Raw genomic sequence first — 19,789 nt, forward strand, 5'->3', positions numbered from 1 at the left:
AAGATAGTTACAGTAAGATCTGTGTTGGCCATTGCTGCATCCAAGGGGTGGTGTATGTATCAGATGGATGTGCATAATGCCTTTTTTACAAGGTAATCTTTTGGATGAGGTATACATTGATATTCCTTAAGGTTTTTCTAATCATCAGAATGGTAAGTCCAATAGTCATAATACTGTTGTCAAGGTGTGTAAATTACACAAGTCTTTAAATGGTCTCAAACAGGCTCCTAGGCAGTGGAACAAGAAGCTTACGAATGTTTTATTACAACTAGGTTTCACACAAAGTCACTTTGACTATTCCTTGTTCACCAAGATGATACAATCTCATTTGATAGTGGTTCTAATATATGTAGATGATTTGTTAGTCACAGGTAGAAACTCAGACTTTATCCTACAGACCAGAAATGACTTGCAACTAAAGTTCAAGATGAAAGACTTTGGAGAACTTAATTTTTTTTTTAGGGATAGAGTTTGCTATATCTTCTAAAGGGATTGTGATGTCTCAAAGGAAATATGCTCTTGAGTTAATTGTCGAGATGGGACTTGTAGCTGCAAAACCAACTGGTACACCTCTTGAATCAAACTTGAAGCTGACTTCTACAAAATTTGACAATTTAATAGCTTCAGATAAACACCCTGTTGATTATAAAGAACTAGTTGACACTGGACAGTATCAAAGATTGATTGGCAGGTTGTTATATCTTACTATGACTAGGATTGACATTGTATATGCAGTTCAAATCCTAATTCAATTCATGCACAAGCCCAAGCAATCATATATATATGGATGCAGTATTACGAGTAGTGAGATATATCAAGGGTGCACCTGGTCTTGGTTTGTTACTACCTTCCATAAACTCTGAGAAGTTGGAAGCCTATTGTGATTCTGATTGGGGAGGGTGTCTTCAGACTAGAAGATCTATTACTGGATACCTGATTATGTATGGTGGAGCCTTGATCTCATGGAAATAAAAGAAACAGGCCACAGTTGCTAGAAGCTCAGCTAAAGCTAAGTTCAGGGGTATGGCCTCTGCAGTGGTGGAACTCACTTGGTTGAAGGGTCTATTTCTGGAACTTGGTGTTAAGCTAAGCCTACCTATTCATTTGTTCTGTGATAGAAAAGTTGCTATTCAAATTACAGCAAATCCTATATTTCATGAGCATACCAAACACATTGACATTGACTGTCATTTCGCCAGAAAAAAGATTCTGCAGGGGTTGATTAAAACTTTTTATGTGTCTACCAAGGAGCAGTTAGCTGATCTTTTAACAAAGAGCCTTGGCAAACAATCTCATGATTATCTACTCTCCAAGCTGCTGGTAAAAGATCTTTTTTTTACCATCATCTTGAGGAGGGGTGTTGAAGTTAGTTAGTGATGGTAGTAAGTTAGTGGAGGTAGTAAGATGGAGATTGTTAGCACTAGTAGAAGTGCCAGTTGTGCACAACTAAGTTACCTATATTTTGTGATTTGTTTACTAGCTTAGTTAGCAAGCTTGATTCATTACTAGTCTAAGAGAGTAGTCTATAAATAGAACTGTACATTTACTTTTTCATTGATGAAAAAATGAAGAAATATCAGAATAGCAAATTTCTCTCAAATTCTCTACTATTTCATTCCCATCTTCTACTTTTAGCTTTTCTCCTATGCATGAATTTTAATGCTTAACAGTTTGTCTTACAATTTTGATAAGAATTGAATTCAAGTATTGATATGATTGAAAAAGTTATCTTCATGTGATCAGGAGGTCATGAATTTAAACTGTGAAATTATTTTCTTTTAAAAATATATGATAAATAAATTACATATAATATTCTCTTTTGGCCTGACTCTTCTTTGAATCATGCATTTAGCGAGAACTTAATGTTCGAATGACCCTTTAAATTGAATGGTATGTTGATAAGCATCCGGTAGTGATTCAATCTAGTACGGGACCAAGGCCAGACGGCCAGTTGGCAAAGCTCGTGTGTTATTTTCTATTAACAAAATAGTAGGAATATTCTAATATATAAGCCTCTTCTCAATTGTTATAACTGTATTGTACTTCTCTGCCAAACTAACCATTATTTTTCTTGACCTTTAGGTTCAGCTAAGGTCAAGGCTGCTTATAAATCCTTTGATCTATTATTCTACATATGTGGGTTTTTTTTTTTCTTTTTTTTTTTTGAGATTTATAATTTGGACGGTAGCATGATGCCTTTCCAGTGACGGTACTACCCGGCGCTTCTTTATTACTAATTTGACTTGTATTGAAATATAATATCTGAATGTTCCCTAAAGTGAACACCACATATCTAAATAAAATGGGGTGGGCAAATCCAGCCAAAACTTCTATTTCAAAGAGTAGTAGTACGTGGTACTAAGATATACTTCAACATTACATATTATAAGCAGCTCATTAATTAACAGATTAACCTAACTTAAAAATGAGTTAGATTGATTATCATCTATTAATTATACACCCCTTCTCCCTGAGTCAGACTTGGTCAACGATCTAAGTCTAACTAAGAATTTTACATTTGATCCTTCTTTCTTCTTCTTTTTCTCTGGTGAACCTTCCGGCCAATTCTCCGGTGACTCCATTAGCCTCCGGCCTATACGCTCCGGTGTCATTGCCATGTCATCATACTCGTGTCCACCCTCTATTGCATCCACGTCAGCACCCAAAATCTTCCCTTGCATGGCGGTCAACACGGTCTTCACCGCCATGTCAGCATCCCTCCTGTTCCTCAACAAGATCTCTCCTATATGAGCTGGCGTGAGGGTCCCACCTGATCTTATACAGCTCTCCACCACGTCGAACAGCACGTGCGAGTCTAACCCTAGGTAATTCTTCACCAAGACCTTGAAGGCATGCATCCCACACGTGCCAAGGCTAACGTGCATGTCCATTCTCCCAGATCTAACCAACGCTGGGTCTACATTGTCTTTATGATTTGTAGTGAAAACTATCACCTTCTCTTCTCCACAACACGACCATAGACCGTCGGTGAAGTTCAACAGGCCTGATAATGTCACACGTCCATTGTCTTCTGCATTATCACTAATGACACTTCGATTCTTCTTGTGCATTGAATGGTTATTAATCCTTGTTTTAGCCATCCTATCTCCCGTTAGGTTGATAGAACAATCGATGTCCTCAATCACGATGATGGATCGATTTGTTGTTTGTATAAGTAAAGCTCTGAGCTCAGAGTTGTCAGAGACTTTGCTGAGCTCGAGATCATACACGTCGTAGCAAAGGAAGTTTGCCATGGCGGCAATGAGGCTCGATTTTCCTGATCCTGGAGGTCCATATAACAAGTAGCCACGCTTCCATGCACGACCGATTTTATGGTAGAACTCTTTCCCTTCAGAAAATGCAGTTAGGTCATCCATGAGTTGCGTCTTCAGCTCCGGCTCGAGGGCAAGCGTCTCGAATGTGGAAGGGTGGCGAAAGGGGACAGAAGACCAGCCAGATTCATACGAACCATGACCGTTGTTCGTGAACAGTCTCCTTTCACGAGAAACCCTCTCGAACTCCTCAGCTCGAGCAGTTAACTGCTCGAGGTAAGGGGTGAGGAGTTCGAGGCGATAACGTTTAGGAAGTTTGAGAGTGAAGCTACGCTTCTCCTCAACAGAGTCCTGAACGTTATCGATCTGATGCGTCCAAGAAAGGTGGTGACCTCGAAAAACATCGTGGACAGTCTGATTAGGCGCCACGGTGTATGAAATGCGGTTGGAAGATTTGGAGCGAGAGACGGTAAGACGACGGCAAGTTGAAGAAGAATTAATGGAGTTCAAATAAAGATTTACGTGTCGATAAAGATCGTTAACGTCAACGCCACAATATCCATTAAATTCAGGGATTTCGAAGTAGGAATAAGGGCTGAAGAAATCTTGAATAGATTCATAGGAAGAGTGAAGCAATGATATGAGCTGAGTGGGCAAAACGTTTTGGAGAACTGTTAGAAGGCCTAAGAAGGACCAGATTTGTGACAATATCTCCATGTTTGACAATTGGATGTTGGAAATTAGTGGAATATATTGGAAAAAGAGAATAGAGAAAATGGAGATGAAGTTTGTGGATTTATGTTAGGGGAATTTTATTTAAATAAAAAGGAAAACAAAGTGACTGTTTGTGAGCTGAAAAGAGAGTGTATAGATAAACAAAAGTAAAAGCAAAAGATAGGCATGAAGCCGACACTGTTCTTACTTTTACTTTTGTCTTTCCGTGCAGGGATGAATAATGAATGCATCACAATTGGAGTAAATATTTGATTTTTTTTCTTAAAATTGAAATTACGTTTGAGAAAATATTTACTCCAAGTACCCCATATTTTGAGTGAATTTGTCATCACATTTAACCCATATTTGTGTATAAACAGCTAATCACCTTTCATATATAATACTCGTTTAGGTGTACGCATCTTGTGCGTGTACCTCACTTTAATGAGTTCAAACATTATACTAAATAGATTATTTGTTTAAATAATAAAGATGAATATAATAATTAAATTTAATATCTTTTGAGAATTTATTTATTAAACCTAACCTTTACAAAAAATATTTTTAAAAGTCGATCAACATTCATCTACAATCTGTAAATTGCAACAAAACAATACAATGATAGAGACGTCAAAATAATATAATTAACTCTAATCTTTACACATAAAATTTTCTCAAAGTCGTTCGACACTCATCTATCACCTGTAAACAAGAACAAAATAATACGATAATAGAGATATCAAAATAATACAGCTAAACCTAACCTTTACATAAAAAAATTCCTCAAAGCTGACCAACATTTATCTATAACCTGTAAACTGCAATAAAATAATGCGATAAAAGTGATATAAAAAAATACAATTAAACTTAAATTTTACACACAAAAATTTCTCAAAGTCAATCAAGATTCATCTACGAACTGTAAACTACCACAAAATAACAAACTAATAGAGATATTACGATAATACATTTAAACCTAATATTTACCTAAAAAATATTTTCAAAGTCGACCTACATTCATCTAGTATCTGTAAATTAAAATAAAACAATAAGATAATAAAGATATCAAAACAATACAATTAACCTAACCTTTACACAAGAAATTCTTCAAAGTCAACCAGCATTCATTTATGACCTGTAAACTATAAGAAAACAATATAATAGTGATTACAAAACTTCGATTTTGATCCAACTAATTCTTGCCTAAGCGAAAGTTTTAATCCTAAAGAATGATTTTGAACGAAAACAGAGAAGATATTTATATGTTGAATTCTATTATGCTAAAAAAAATAGTAAAGAAGTTGAGGGTTAGAAAATCAAGCATCCACCAATCTAGACATGCAATCGAATCAAGTTAGATGAGCATCAATCATATTCTCTCAATAGGCAAACCGGTTTGTTCTCTAGTTTAACGTACATCTCAATATTTATAGAAATTTTTCCTTAATTAATAGAGTCCTATTTTAGGAATATTTTTCTAATGAAATAGTAGAAAGAAATATTAAGTAATTCTCATTCCATATATTTTAGGAGTCCCATATATTTTAGAAGTCTAGTAGAAAGAAAAATATTAATTAATTCTCTTACCATATATTTTAGGAAGTCTAGTTATTATAATAAAAAATAACTAAATAATAAATTTTTAAAAAAATAGTGGAAAGACAGTTTTGTCTAAAGAAAGGTCTTTTAATGAAGGGCAAAAAGTTCAAATCACTTTTCTAAGGATTTCCACACTTTTAATATATTATAGATTATAGATTGTAGATTATGTTTAGAAGATTGATATGTATAATGCCTTTCCCCAAATATAATATTGTATAATGTTAGAATTTTGCCCTCATTTTCTTACCAAGTTTAAGTTTTACTTTTTGTTGGAAGTAAAATAAAGGAATACCATAATTACTTTATCTTTCCTAAGAAAAATATAAAATGCTTCCATATTTGGCAAACCTCAATGTAGTCATCAAAGAGTTTTCTTTAGGGGAGATTTCTTGTTTTATATTTTTCAATATTAGTTTTCCATATATATGTCGTTTGACCAAATCATATTAATAATATGTGTTTTATTATAGTTTTTTTTGTCATCTGAATTATAGTTTTCTACGATTTGCAAAACTATAAGCTTCCGCATGACGCCCTCTCGATTTCAAACCCAACATATAATATGATATAGAGTTATATATGTGACTAATATTTTCTTGCAAGACAAATAATCAATGTAATTCATTCCGGATAAGTAAAACAGTATCTGAGTAATATAATTATAGTGAGACATATACATCCTCGAAAAGTAAAAAATAAGTATATGCGTTAAATTTTGAAGAAGAAAAATCAAACTATATATCATGCCATTTAAATAATATCTAAACATACACCTTCTCAAAACGTGAGATTTATTTTCTTGAAAATCCGACTAGCATATAGCTTAAACTCAATTAATTAGTACTTAGTACTAATATTTAAGTGATATATATTCTCCATATGAAGAATTGTTTATACAATCATATTATTCAAAAGAATATTTCACATTAATATTTTTAAAATATGAAACTTACGATCTTACATAAAGTATATATATAGGTTACTATATGTAATAGGTAAGTGAAGATGACTTGATACTGTAAATATCCGTTGATACTCTATATCCATACTCTTCTTTTAACTCCATTTTATGACTAGTGATGTATATTGTATACTAATTTTGGCCTTCGTCACATTAAGTTAATGGCATAATTATTGTCTAATTTTCAAGCTCTTATTATTTGCCTATCACATTTACTTTAAATTGGTACTCATCGATTCTGTCAGCCTGTTTTATATTTTTAGAAGACATAATCGTCATTTATTATGTATTTAAATCAAGTTGTCAATCTTAACAAAAACAAGATATATTTCCTCCATTTTATATTAGTTGTCGACATTATTAAGAGTAATTGTCTCAAATTATTTGTCAATTTACAAAATCAAAATAAAATTAATTACATTTTTCTATATTCTCCTTAGTTTTAGTTTTTTTTTTTTTTTTTTGAAAGTATATAACAAACTTGTAAATTCATTTCAAAAAAAGTTTCTAAAGAGGTAAATTAATAAACTTACTTTTTGATTTATGATTTTTTTTAAGGGAGGTACATAATGGAGAAAGTAGAGAAATAATATGAGACGGAGGGAGTAACAATTTTATGGAGGGGATAATGGCACACACAGAGATTTTGGAATGTGAAGAAGATGAGGGCCCTTTTGGTTTAAGCAATGTCTTTAAATTTTTTCACACTTTAATGTGCAGCTTTAGCTTTAAGTTTCACTAGAATTGGGTCTTTTTATGTATGAGAATGTTCTTTGGTATACTCCTATAATTTACACATCAAGTAGTTCATCACGAGACAAACCAACAATTTCTGACTCATCAATACTACTCATATTTTTATTTTCATATTCTTGCTCTTTCTCCATGTCCACAAATTAAACAGGTAATCATTGTAAGATTGATGATTATTTCAGATTTTAATTAGAGTTTGATCTTTAATTCCTTCATTTTGGTAAGAAAATTATTTTTTAATTTTCTCATGTCCGATTAGTAAAAATTTTGAAAAATGTCTTCTTTAAGAAAACAGGTTCCTTATAAATGAGCAAATAACTTCCCTACTTAAAAAAAGTAAAGAAAACAATTTGTCTAACATTCCACATTGATTTATACCCTAGGGCTCGTTTGGTACAAAGTATAAAGGATAACTAATTAATCTCAAAATTAATTTTATGATGAGTTTTTATTTCATGTTTGATTGTGATAAAATGCATGGGATAACTTATCCTGAGATTAGTTATCACGAGTTTCGTCCATGTGTCCTTATCCTAAAGAAATGTTTTGCGACCGCATTGGTGTTGGCTCCCCAAGAAATAGGCGAGGACAAAATTCACTTCTAACTTCGGTTGTTGAACATTTCACCGGTAGGTAAGGAGATAAATTAGTAAGGGAAAATGGATTAATTTCTCTCGGATGTGGACATGTGGCGTGCATCGTCTAACTGAAGAGTTTATACGTACTATTTTCACTAGTTCAGGAGTATATACATACTCAGAGTTAGACATCTAGCAAGGATATAAATAACCCAAAAGCGCGTAGTGAAAGCTATTTACATATTATTTTCAGTAGTTCGAGTTCGAGATACACCTTTTTCCGTTGTTTTATTTACCGGGAGAAGAAATTAGTTGTCCATTACCAACTGAAATATACTAATTTCTTGATTTCAATTCAAGTTCAATCTCTTTTAACTGGCCGAACATAATCCAAGTTGGCTCCAAAATAAAACAATCTTTTAAACAAAGTTTCTTTGAGATAAATGTATTTTTGGAGCTTGAACAAAGGCAAATATATTTGAGGTTTCTTTTTTTAACTTTTTTGGATGTGAGCATGTAATAAAAAAAGTGGCATTTTGCTTTGCATTTTCCGCATTTTTCTACCACTCCAATGTTTTCCCCTACATAAAAATTAAAATTTACTTGAAAATCTAATACTCTTTCCCCTTAAAAAACTTACTTTCCTTTTTAATATGTTTCAAAAAAAAAAAAGACCATTTCCTTTTTTGACAACACTTTAATTTCAACTTTCACATGATATGTTAAAAATCATAAGATTAAAGAATATTTTGATACATTTAGCGTAAATTTAGTTTAGCACAAAGATTTAAAAATATTTTTTATTTTCTTAAATTTCGTATCAAGTTAAATTAGGTTTTTTTCTTTTTAAACGGAGGAAATAGCAAAATATATTTTTTAAAATATATCTTGTAAATGTGTGAGAAAAGGATTCTTCAATTACCACCTTATTCTAACATGCTCGAGCCTTTTTTCTTTTTCCTTTTTTTTTTGGTGTGTATTTTACTTTTACAAAAGAGAAAAAGAACCAAGGGAATAGGTTGACAACAAAAGGCAAAATTTCAAGCATTTTTTAGTATTAGAATATTAGTGGAGGTCAGCCTTGTTGAAAGTGCTAAAGAATAAATCCAAAAAAGCGATTTGCTACATGTTCAAAGATTAACACATAAATTGTCTTTTGTACCATAACTTGTCTTTTGTGACTTTTGATGAATACTTATCCATCATACATAAAAGTTGTGGAAAATAAAAAAGAAAAGACCTCACTAAAAAAGTTGTACACATCTAAAACTAGCTAATCCGCTCAATACTAATGGCTCTAATTTTGGATATATTTTCTAGGTCATTTTAGCATATACTTGATCCCTACATATATGACTTGTAATAATATTAATAATTGAATGAAATGGAATGCTGAGCAATGATGCATAGTAATATAGTATACAATGAAACTCAAGAGATAAAAAAGAATCATTTGGCCACTAAAATTACGCAAATACTGGAGATAATTATGAGCCTTATACTAGGCAAATTGGAATATATCTGTCAGTAGATTTTACTCTTTTAGATATATACATTATAATACAATATGGTTATACTATTTGATTTACTTCTTTTTTTTTTTTTCAGAATAAGATTAATTTAATTTAATCATGAGCACAGGCGCACATACAGCTAACAGCCAAGTGGGCAGGAGTCTTCTTGTCCACGTTAATTGGTTTTAGATGCCAAAAAGAAAGTAAATGAATGGGGGAATAAATTTATTTTTGGACCTAGAGCTTTATGTAAATGGAGATGGATATAAAAGAAAAAGCTTTATAGGCAAAAGACATTACAAAGTCCAGCACCCAAAAAATGCTTTAATTTGGACCCCTTTAGCAGGTTATACCAAAATTAAGGTGCTCAATAACAATAAGAATATAAATATATTTTCTGTTTTATTTTTGTATAATGATGTTTGACTTGATTGAGTTCGCGGATAATTGTGGTATCTCGCTTTATTTTTTTTGTTTAATGCTACAATTTGTAGATAACATCAACTCACAAGTTATTGATACATGAAATTGTAAATACATTATGTAAACTTCAACTATTAGTAGATCCTAATTTTCATATTCAAAGCTTGTTTTTCATATGAACAAACTCGATTAATGTTAAAGATCACTCTACTATTTATATACTATTATACTATGATACCATAAAGTTTTCGAGGAGAATATATAGATGGCAAAATGGCAAAGAGAGCTAGGGGCCCTTTATAGCTTTAAAAAATGGCTTTGTTTCAAAACTTTAATTTACAGCTTTAGCTTTATGTTTCAGTAGAATTGGGTCTTTATATGTGAGAGAATGTTTTTTGGAATAATTTAGTAATTATGATTCATGAAGATATAATGATTAAAACCAACTATATAATGTCCTGACTTGCTCCAGTATTAATTATGATCAATTATATTTTTTTGGTCATATTTAAGTCTTACTGTTTTTTCATATCCAAAACATGTTAGCCTAGTAAGATGTCTATAACTCCATAAAATGGTTAAGAACTTGTTTTGTTTTCATTTAGAGAGAGAACTAGTTATTAGCAAAATTTGAAATTTCTTTCTAATTTTCTTTAAATCTTCTTTCTTCCTTTCTAAATACCTTTTGTTTTTTCTTTGCATTTTCCCCATCTTTCTATAAGTTGTGCTTTTTGTAAGAGTTTGTGATCTTTTTAATTTCCTTTACTTGAATTCATTGCAAATAAAAATTTATTTGAAATGTAAGAAGTTAATTAAAAGATTCCTGAATTACCTTGACATGCTAGAGCCTTTTGGCGGCCTTTTACTTTAACAAATAGTTAAAGTAAATTAAAAGACAAAAAGAAACAAAAGATATATGTAGCTAGGTTGAAAATAAATGTTAATTAAAATTTCAAGAATTCTAATTTGAGTTGGCATTTGGAAAAGAGAGTGGAGGTCACTGGTCAGCCCTTATTGAGATGTAGAGTAATAAAGTGGTTGTCCTATGAACAAAATATTTGGCTTTTGACTGATATTTACCTAATTAAAATTAAACTTATTAAAGCAATTGCAAATACAACCAACTGTTGAACAATTCTAAAAATGGTTAAACCGGTGAAGAGTAATGTAGCTTCAGTTCGATTCGAAATCAGTAGTCCAACTTATCTTCAGTAGGGGACAGTTGACATTTGAATTCGATATGATTTTAATCATTATTTTCATGTTCATAGTATGTCTCATTGGACATTCTTAGGTGACTTTATATATAGCTGGTCTGCTTTAATGTACATATATCAGACAAATATTAATCGTAATTATATGAAACAACGAGCAAATTTAAAATGCATTACCCATGAAATAATTCGAGATGGGACAAAATGTTGCGAATGAAATTATTCCATGTCACGTGCGTATAGTTTCTTTAAAATATTTGGTGATTAATGGTTTGATGGAGATTATTTAGAAACCTACATATGTTATCCAGATAAATGCTTCTTTTGTTTTAATTTATGTGTCATTTTTTGGTTTTATTAGTTAATTTGACTAATTTGTTAAGTTAAATAAGATTAGATATACAATATCTTAAAACCTATGTTCAAAAATTATACTATAATAATACTATCATGTCGTCAAATGAATAGTTAATATATGTATAAGATGGTCCGTATACTGTCGCTCCAAAACAAAAAGAAAAGAAATCAAATAAATATAGTCAAGTGGGGAGGAGTTTTATTGGTCAAGTAAGTTGCTGTAAATGTCAACAAAGAAGAAATGAGGTGAATGAAAGGAAGGGGAATCATTTTTGTTCTTAGCAAAAGCTTTATGTAGATGTAGATATGTGGAGAAAATTAAAGCAAAAGCCTTAGACAAAAGACAATTGCAAAGGCCAACCCAAAAAAAAAAAACGAAGCCTTGGATTCTCTTTTAGGCATAACAAAATTAAGTTTTTCTATAGGAAAAGTACTACTCTCTTTGTTTCGAATTAGTTGACCCTTTTTCTAAAATAATTTATCCGGCCTGGCCCGGATAAATTTAAAAAAAAAATGAGATTTTGGCTTTTGGGCCAAACTAGCCGTTGGCCCAACGGCTATATAGCCCTTTTTGGGTCCAAACGGCTAGTTTGGGCCCATTTATTAAAAAAAAAACAAAAAACTTTAAAAAATATTTTTTAATCCAAAAAAAAAATCTATAAATACCCTACAACTTCAAATCATTTTTCACACAATTTTTCACTCTCTCAAATCTCAATTCTCAATTCTCAAATATTCAATATATTTAATTTCTTAAAGTGTTCACTTTAATTTTTTAATTTTTCGTTTACAAAGTACAAGCGGAAGTTTCTAAAGTCGCAATCTTCGAATACTTCCAAAATTTGGTATTGTTGTTCCATCTGTTACGTTTAATTTTTATTTATTGTATTAATTGTTTAATATTTAATTTTATTATATTTGTGTATTTTGAATATTTTTAGTTTAATTTAATTTATATTATGGATAAATTAAGAAATCTCGCTACTAAAGGTGTTAAAATTTTTTGTCCCGGAAGCGGTAGTGGTAGTAAAAAGTGAATTACTAGCGGTAGAAGTAGTTCAAGTAGTAGATACACCCGTATGCCTTCGCCTTCGGTACCGCTTGGTACACTTTTTGAGGAAGAAATAGGTGTAGATGCTCACGATATGGATTATGTAGAAGCTTAGGAAAATTACGGTATAGAAGAAGAAAATGAAGTAGATGCGGTTAATTTAGACGAAGATAATGAAAATATTGCTGAGACACCCGCAGTAGGAGATGCTAACGTTAGATCTGAATCAGTTAATCTCCCTTTCCGTCCTCACAGTGCCCCAAAACCTCGTAAAAGAACTAGTATTGCATGGCAATTTTTTGAACGTATATCAGATGTTGAGGTGCAATGCAATATTTGTCAACAAATATATAAGCGTAGAAGTAGAGGCAAGCAAGGGGGTACGGGTACGTTAATGAGACATGTAGCTGAAGATCACAAAAGAGAGTTAAATATTGCAAAAGGTGGTGGGGATGTTGGTGGGTCAACGCAAACTAGAATGGACCCAGCAACCGGTCACGTAGCGAAGAAGTATAATAAATTGAGGGACTGGGAAGAAATAGCTAAAATGGTAGTTGTGGGTTGTTTGCCTTTTAATTTTCCTTCTTCTGATGCCTTTATTTGTTATATACAAGCAATTTATAATCCTATGTTTAACGGTATTCCTAGAACTACTTGTCGATCTGATATTTTTAGACTTCATTTACAATATTATTTTTATTTATCAACATTGTTAAAAAATATTCAATGTAGATTGTCCCTAACTTCTGATCTTGGTCGTGCTGCAAATAAAAATGATTATTTAACCGTTACTTGTCATTGGATGGATAGTAATTTCGTGATGCAAAAACGTATTCTTGCTTTTTTATATGATGAAGATCGTAAACATACTGGACAATTTATTGTTGATTCTATTGTTAAAATTACCGGATATTATGGTATCAAAAATAAAATTTTATGTATTGCTTTTGATAATGCTTCTAACGACAACACTGCTATAAAAAAATTAAAATCTATGCTATCTCTGCCCTTGCCTGAATTTTTTCATATTAAGTGTGCATGTCATATATATAATTTAATTGTAAAATATGATCTTGAGTTTTTTGAGTTTTATATTGAAAAAATTCACCTTGTTGTTGGTTTTATTCAAGGAAATAATCGTAGATCGAGAATTAGAGAATTTAAAGTTAAATGTCAAGAAAATGGAGTTATATCGATTTTGATGCCTGAGGAAATTGATACTAGATTGAATTCTACGTATGAATTTTTAAAAACTTGTTATAAATATAGAATTCCTATTACACTAGCTTTTAACCAACATTGCGGTTCATTTGCTGATTCTGCTGATTGCATGCTACATAATTCTGATTGGGTTGTAATTAATGATCATGTTAAGTTTTTAGAAAAATTTTATGTAGCTACAGTTGAATTTTTCGATGCTTATTATCCTACTGTTTGTAATATTTTGGCATATATAGCCGATATTTCTGGTTTGCTCAAAGAATATAAAAATAAAGAAGGTTATAAAGAAGCTGTTGGCGCCATGTTTACGAAATTTAAAAAATATTTTTTTCCGATTCCCCCTATTTACTTGGTTGGTGCTATGCTAAATCCGTGCAAGAAATATAATAATATGTGTCACTTTAGTACTCTTATTTATACTAACTTAGAAATAAATACTAACCATGATTCTGAACAAGTACAACCTGATTTATGGACGGCTACGGCTGATGCAAAGGATTACATAGAAAAATTATATAATCACTATGCTGATTTATTTGATTTAGCCGTACCTACAAATATCACTCCAACTGTCGCTCCTCATCCTCCCGAGGAGCCATCATCGTCTAAAAGGCCAGCACATAGTAGTTTTTCTGATTCATGATTTAAATTATCGGAACAGTGTGGATGAGAGAACTTACACATCAACTTATCGAGAAAAGCTGAAATATTATCTTCGGACGGCACCAGAGGATCGCAGACGACGGATCAACACGTTGGATTGGTAGAGGAGTAATGAAACACAATATCCTGTGCTTTCAAGATTAGCTAGAGATATCTTGAATGTTCCAATGTCAAACCTTGCATCAGAGAGCGCCTTTAGTCAGGGACGACGGCAGCTTGGAGACAACCGACACTCATTGGGAAGCAATGCAATGAATGTTCTAGTTTGCCTCAGAGATTGGATTAGAGCGAAAAGAAGAAACCAAAGAATGGAACCGGAGCCGAGCGACGAGCTGAAACTTGAAGAAATTATGACTTCACGAGAGAACTCAGCAGAATCAAGTCCAATGCATGGTTTTGCCCCCGTTGACTTCGACTATCCTATGCAAGTTCCCATTAATATTAACATGAATGAGTTGGAAAAAATGATGCATAATTTATAGATTTTTCATTCATGTAAATTATAAATTTTGGATCATTTTGCAATCAATAAAATTTCCCAAATTCATTCACTCCTTAGTCCTTGCTTTTTATTTTTTTCATTTAACGATTTTAAATTTTAAATTGAATTTCTAGTTTTCTACTTTAAATTAAAAACTTACTTCTAATATATTATTAATTTACTACCAAATATTATTAATTTATTATATTAAGTAGCATATGTTTTGTATATTTGTGCATATATCTTCTATAGAAGTGTATATTTAACGTATACATGTGTATATGTTTTATAAATTAGTATATAAGTATATCTATATATATTGTAATGTATATATAATGTAGTATATTTTATAAGTAGTAGTATATATACATTGAATGGTGTGTATACATAGAATAGAGTGTATACATGTGAATAGATCTTCTATAGACGTGTATATTTAACGTATACATGTTTACATGTTTTATAAATTAGTATATAACTATACAAATATATATTGTAATGTATATATATTATAGTATATTTCATTTAAAGTATTACATATACATAGATTAGAGTGTATATATGTGAATAGATCTTCTATAGACGTGTATATTTAACGTATACTTGTGTGTATATATATATATATATATATATATATATATATATATATATATATATATATATATATTGTAGTATATTTTATTTAAACTTTAAAGTTTAAAGTAGCACATATATATTTGGATGGTGCGTATATATGTGTAATTGTGTATATGTGTATATATTTTTTAAATTCTAATGTAGTATATACTATATATATAGTGTATATATATTGTTTAACGTATTTATAATGTATATAGATGGGTATATATAATGTATATTGAAAAAAAGTTTTTTTTTTATATTTTTGACCGGTTTTTTAATCGGGTTTGACCGGGTTTAGGTGGGTTTGACCGGGTTGGGTTAAGTGGGTCGGGTTAGGATGGTTTTTGATTTTTTTAGTGTTGGGCTCGGCCCGGCTCGGCCCACTTAGACCCCAAGCCGGACCCAGACCGGCCCTCAACCCGGTTAAATAACACGGGCCGATTCTGGGTTGGCCCGGCCCGACCCACTTGACAGCCATATACGCAGAGAAACAACAACAAAATGAACACAAAGAAAAATGACACGAGTTTCGGAATTGTGTGGAAAACTAAAGTGTCACGTCTAACATTGATATATTATAAGTTACTACCATACGTAACCCTGCAATGCGCGAAGAATATTAAAGTATTATTTTTAATCATTTTATATTAAAATATTTTGATCGAGCATGTTAAATTATATTATTTTTAAAAAAGTTCAACTATCACATTATTTTCAATAAAATGAGGGAAAAAAATAATTCTAATCTCCACCCACCTCATCTCCCCACCTCCTCAAGTAATATATTTTTAGAGAATAAAAAAAATCTATCTCCTCCCACACCTGTAACTAAATATACATAAAAAAAAAAAAACAATCATATATATTTCTATGTATTATTCACTATTTAAAAATATTAGATTATTAATATTCTCCCCTCCTCCGCCTCCCCCGCAAAAATAAATATTATCCCCACTTCTAACTAAATATATGTGAAAAGAATAATTACATATATTTTTATATATATTAGGGAGAATACTCACGAAAATACTTGAACTTTGACCGGATTACCAGTTGAGCATACTGAACTTTGCGGGGGTCCGATTATCCCCCCAAACCTTTTTTTCGTATTTTAATGGCATATATCTTCCCACTTGGACCATTGCGTGTAAGTCACGCGCATTGAGCGCGTGAAAGTGTTAAAAAAACGTTATAAAGATTTTTTTTTTTGCCAAACAACCCCTTAATTTTCTAATTTTTAAAAGTTTTTATATTTTTTATTTATTTTTTCATTCTTTCTCGTCTCTCTTCTCTCTTCTCTTCTCTTCAACAATGGAGTCTTCAACTATGGTTGCTTCATTGTTGAATTGAAATTGAACACAATTTCATCACAAATGGGTCATCTTCAACACACCCAATTCAATTTCAACACACATACACCAAATTGATCATCTTTAATTCCATCAAAATAACAAAATTTAACCCACCATTGCCACCACCAACCAACCACCATTGCTGCCGGCAACCACTACCACCTCAGCCACCAGCTAAGAGGAAAAAAATCCACCAAGCGAGGGAAAAAAGTTATTCGTCGAAACTGGAAACAAATTTGAATAATTCTTGAAGAAAGTTTTCAATTTGAAACTTTGAATAATTTCAAATTCAAATTCAATTTCATACTTGAACTCAAATTTGAATTTTCAGTTTTTTGGAGTTCAATTTTTTGGAGTTCAAGTTCAAATTTTTAGTTTTCAGTATGAATAAATTTGAATAATACTTGAAGAAAGTTTTCAATTTGAATTTGAAATTTGAGTTGGAATAATGGACTTGGATTTTGAAACTCAATGGAAGATTTCATTGAGTTGGCGTAATTGAAACTGGAAATTGAATTTGAAAACTTTTGGAGTGAATTGAATGAAGAAAATTAATGGAAGATTTCATTCAATTGTTTGAAAACTGAAAATCTTTCTTCAAGTATGAAGAAACTTTCTTCATAAAATCAATGAAATTCAAAGTTTGAAACTGGAAATTAAATTTGAAAACTTTTGGAGTGATGAGAATGGACTTAAAATTTAAAATTGGTTCAATGAAATCATTTGGAATTTGATTTGTAGGAGGAATTTGAGTCGTAGAATCTTTTATATGTTCATAATAGTGAAAAATTGTTGAAAAGTGATTAAATTGAGAAGAAAGAGCGTGTGTACTACACTTCCGACCGTCAAAACTGGGTATAACATTTTGGGAAAAATTAATTCCACTTTAAAAAAGTTTTTTTTCGGGGGGGGGGGGGGGGGGGGATAATTCCACTTAAAAAAGTTTGGGGGGTAATAGGACCCCCGCAAAGTTCAGTATGCTCAACTGGTAATTCGGTTAAACTGCAGGTATTTTTGTGAGTATTCTCCCTATATATTACTTACAATTTAAAGATATTAGATTATTAATATCCCCTTCCGCTCCCTCCCCCCCCCCCCCCCCCCCCCCCAAAGCTCTTTCGTTTAAATTTTATAAATAATAATATTTGTATTATATTACTTCATTATATTCTCAAAATTAATTCAAATCCCTCCTCTCACCTCCAATCATTGATGCACACTTTTTTATTATACTTTAATAACTTAAATTTTGAAAATATTTTTTCAATCACATTAAATTAATAAGTTATCAACTAATACAAATTTAGGAGTTCAAATCTAACTGTTGAAACACAGTTGTTGGAGCAGAGAATTTTAAGACCAACGTATCTTGTCGACTTAATGACAAATCTATTATTCATTAACCTATCATATTTCTTCTAGAAGTTCATGTTTAATAACTTCGATATTATTTACAGAAGAAGATCAAGACATATCAAATCACATATCTCTCAAAATAGCTTATGACTATTTATTTGAAACTTCAAGATAATTTACAAAGGAGTAATATTGGGAAAGAAAATAAAAAATTTTATACAATATATCATTACTACCTTGAATCAAATTTGAATTAAGTAATGATAAGTACTAAATGGTAGGGTAACACTAACATTCTAAAATCATGAAGGAAGTTGTAATCAAATAAAAAATCAAAAATCATCAAATGGCTAGAATGCTAATTTGGATTCAAAATCAAATTAAAAACACATCAAATTAATTATTGCATCAAGACAAACTAATTTTAGAGTTTACATCATCTTGTGATGAGTTTGAGTGACTTCATTTAAATATGAAAATGAGAAGAGAGAGATCATGATTGTATTTTTAAATTTGAATTATATGTTATACTATATCCAATTTAAATCTAAAGTTATAAGTATCTTTTAACTTAAAACGGTCTTTTTTTGAATCACTTAAACTTTATCACGTTATTAATTTTTTAATTGTACCTGATTTATTTCTCGTTTGTTCTCCATCTCTTTAGATTTTTCTCTATGTGTCGAATAACTTCAACATCCTGTCTTCTTCGATTCCTGAATTACACTTTTAAATTCAATAAAAGTCCTTGCAGTTCTTCTAAATTTTAATAGAAAAACAAAAAAATATTAAGAATTTTAAATTTTTATAAGATTGTGATATAAACAGATACAAAGAAATTTTTATGTAAACGTGAAAATAAAGATGATAACTAATAACTCATCAATCTTTTGAATGATAGAACCCATTTGTAAAGTAGTCATCATAATCACAATGTTCATACTGTAAAACATAGATTTTGCAAAATTTAACAATTTATTATAGAAAGAAATCAAGGACAAAAAAAAGTATAAATAACATAAATACCAATCCTTTTGGAAGTAATTACACTCTCTCCCACCTTTTAAATTACTTTACTCTCTCTCCCAATTAATATGCATAACATAGCCGACATATACATAGTATTTTGTGTATATGTTGGGATTTTTGAAATATGTTTAGGGAGTTGGGATTTTTTGTAATATTGAAAACATAAGTTGTGTATTTGTATAAGTTTTGAAAAAAAAAAAAAATTATGAGTACTTACTGTAGTACTTTTTTGTTTTCTTTACATTGTTTTATATAATTCCTCCAACTAAATCGTTCAAAATTTTAATAAAGAATCTGCAAAAGAAGAATAGAATTAATTCACATTAGATGTTTTCATTCTTAATAGAGAAAGCAAAAGATAATACACATTTAAAAATGCTATACAATACAATACAATACAAACAAACATTGATAAATTTTATGTAAACATGAAGCGTTAGACGATGAAGGACAACCAATTTAGGTCTCAGATGTGAGGACTCATCTCTGGTCAAATACAAAGTTACTATCCTCTCAATTTATATAACATATAAAGATAAATTCAAAGGACTTTCTCTTTTAATTGGTTAAGTAGTAAAGATCAATTCAAATTTCAAAATCATTTTATTTGTTATACTGATAATTTAT

At 30.9% G+C, this 19,789-nt stretch overlaps 1 protein-coding gene across 1 annotated transcript; it reads right to left on the reverse strand.

Moving 5' to 3' along the window:
- Positions 1-2,292: 2,292 nt before the first annotated feature.
- Positions 2,293-4,121, reverse strand: LOC107843264 (AAA-ATPase At4g25835-like). The gene has a single exon (XM_016687536.2). It carries the CDS (start codon positions 3,987-3,989, stop codon positions 2,454-2,456), a length of 1,536 nt encoding a protein of 511 aa, XP_016543022.1. The 5' UTR covers positions 3,990-4,121; the 3' UTR covers positions 2,293-2,453.
- Between the last annotated feature and the right edge of the window lie 15,668 nt (positions 4,122-19,789).

This window comes from Capsicum annuum, chromosome 1, assembly GCF_002878395.1.
Source record: "Capsicum annuum cultivar UCD-10X-F1 chromosome 1, UCD10Xv1.1, whole genome shotgun sequence".
NCBI classification, from domain to species: Eukaryota; Viridiplantae; Streptophyta; class Magnoliopsida; order Solanales; family Solanaceae; genus Capsicum; species Capsicum annuum.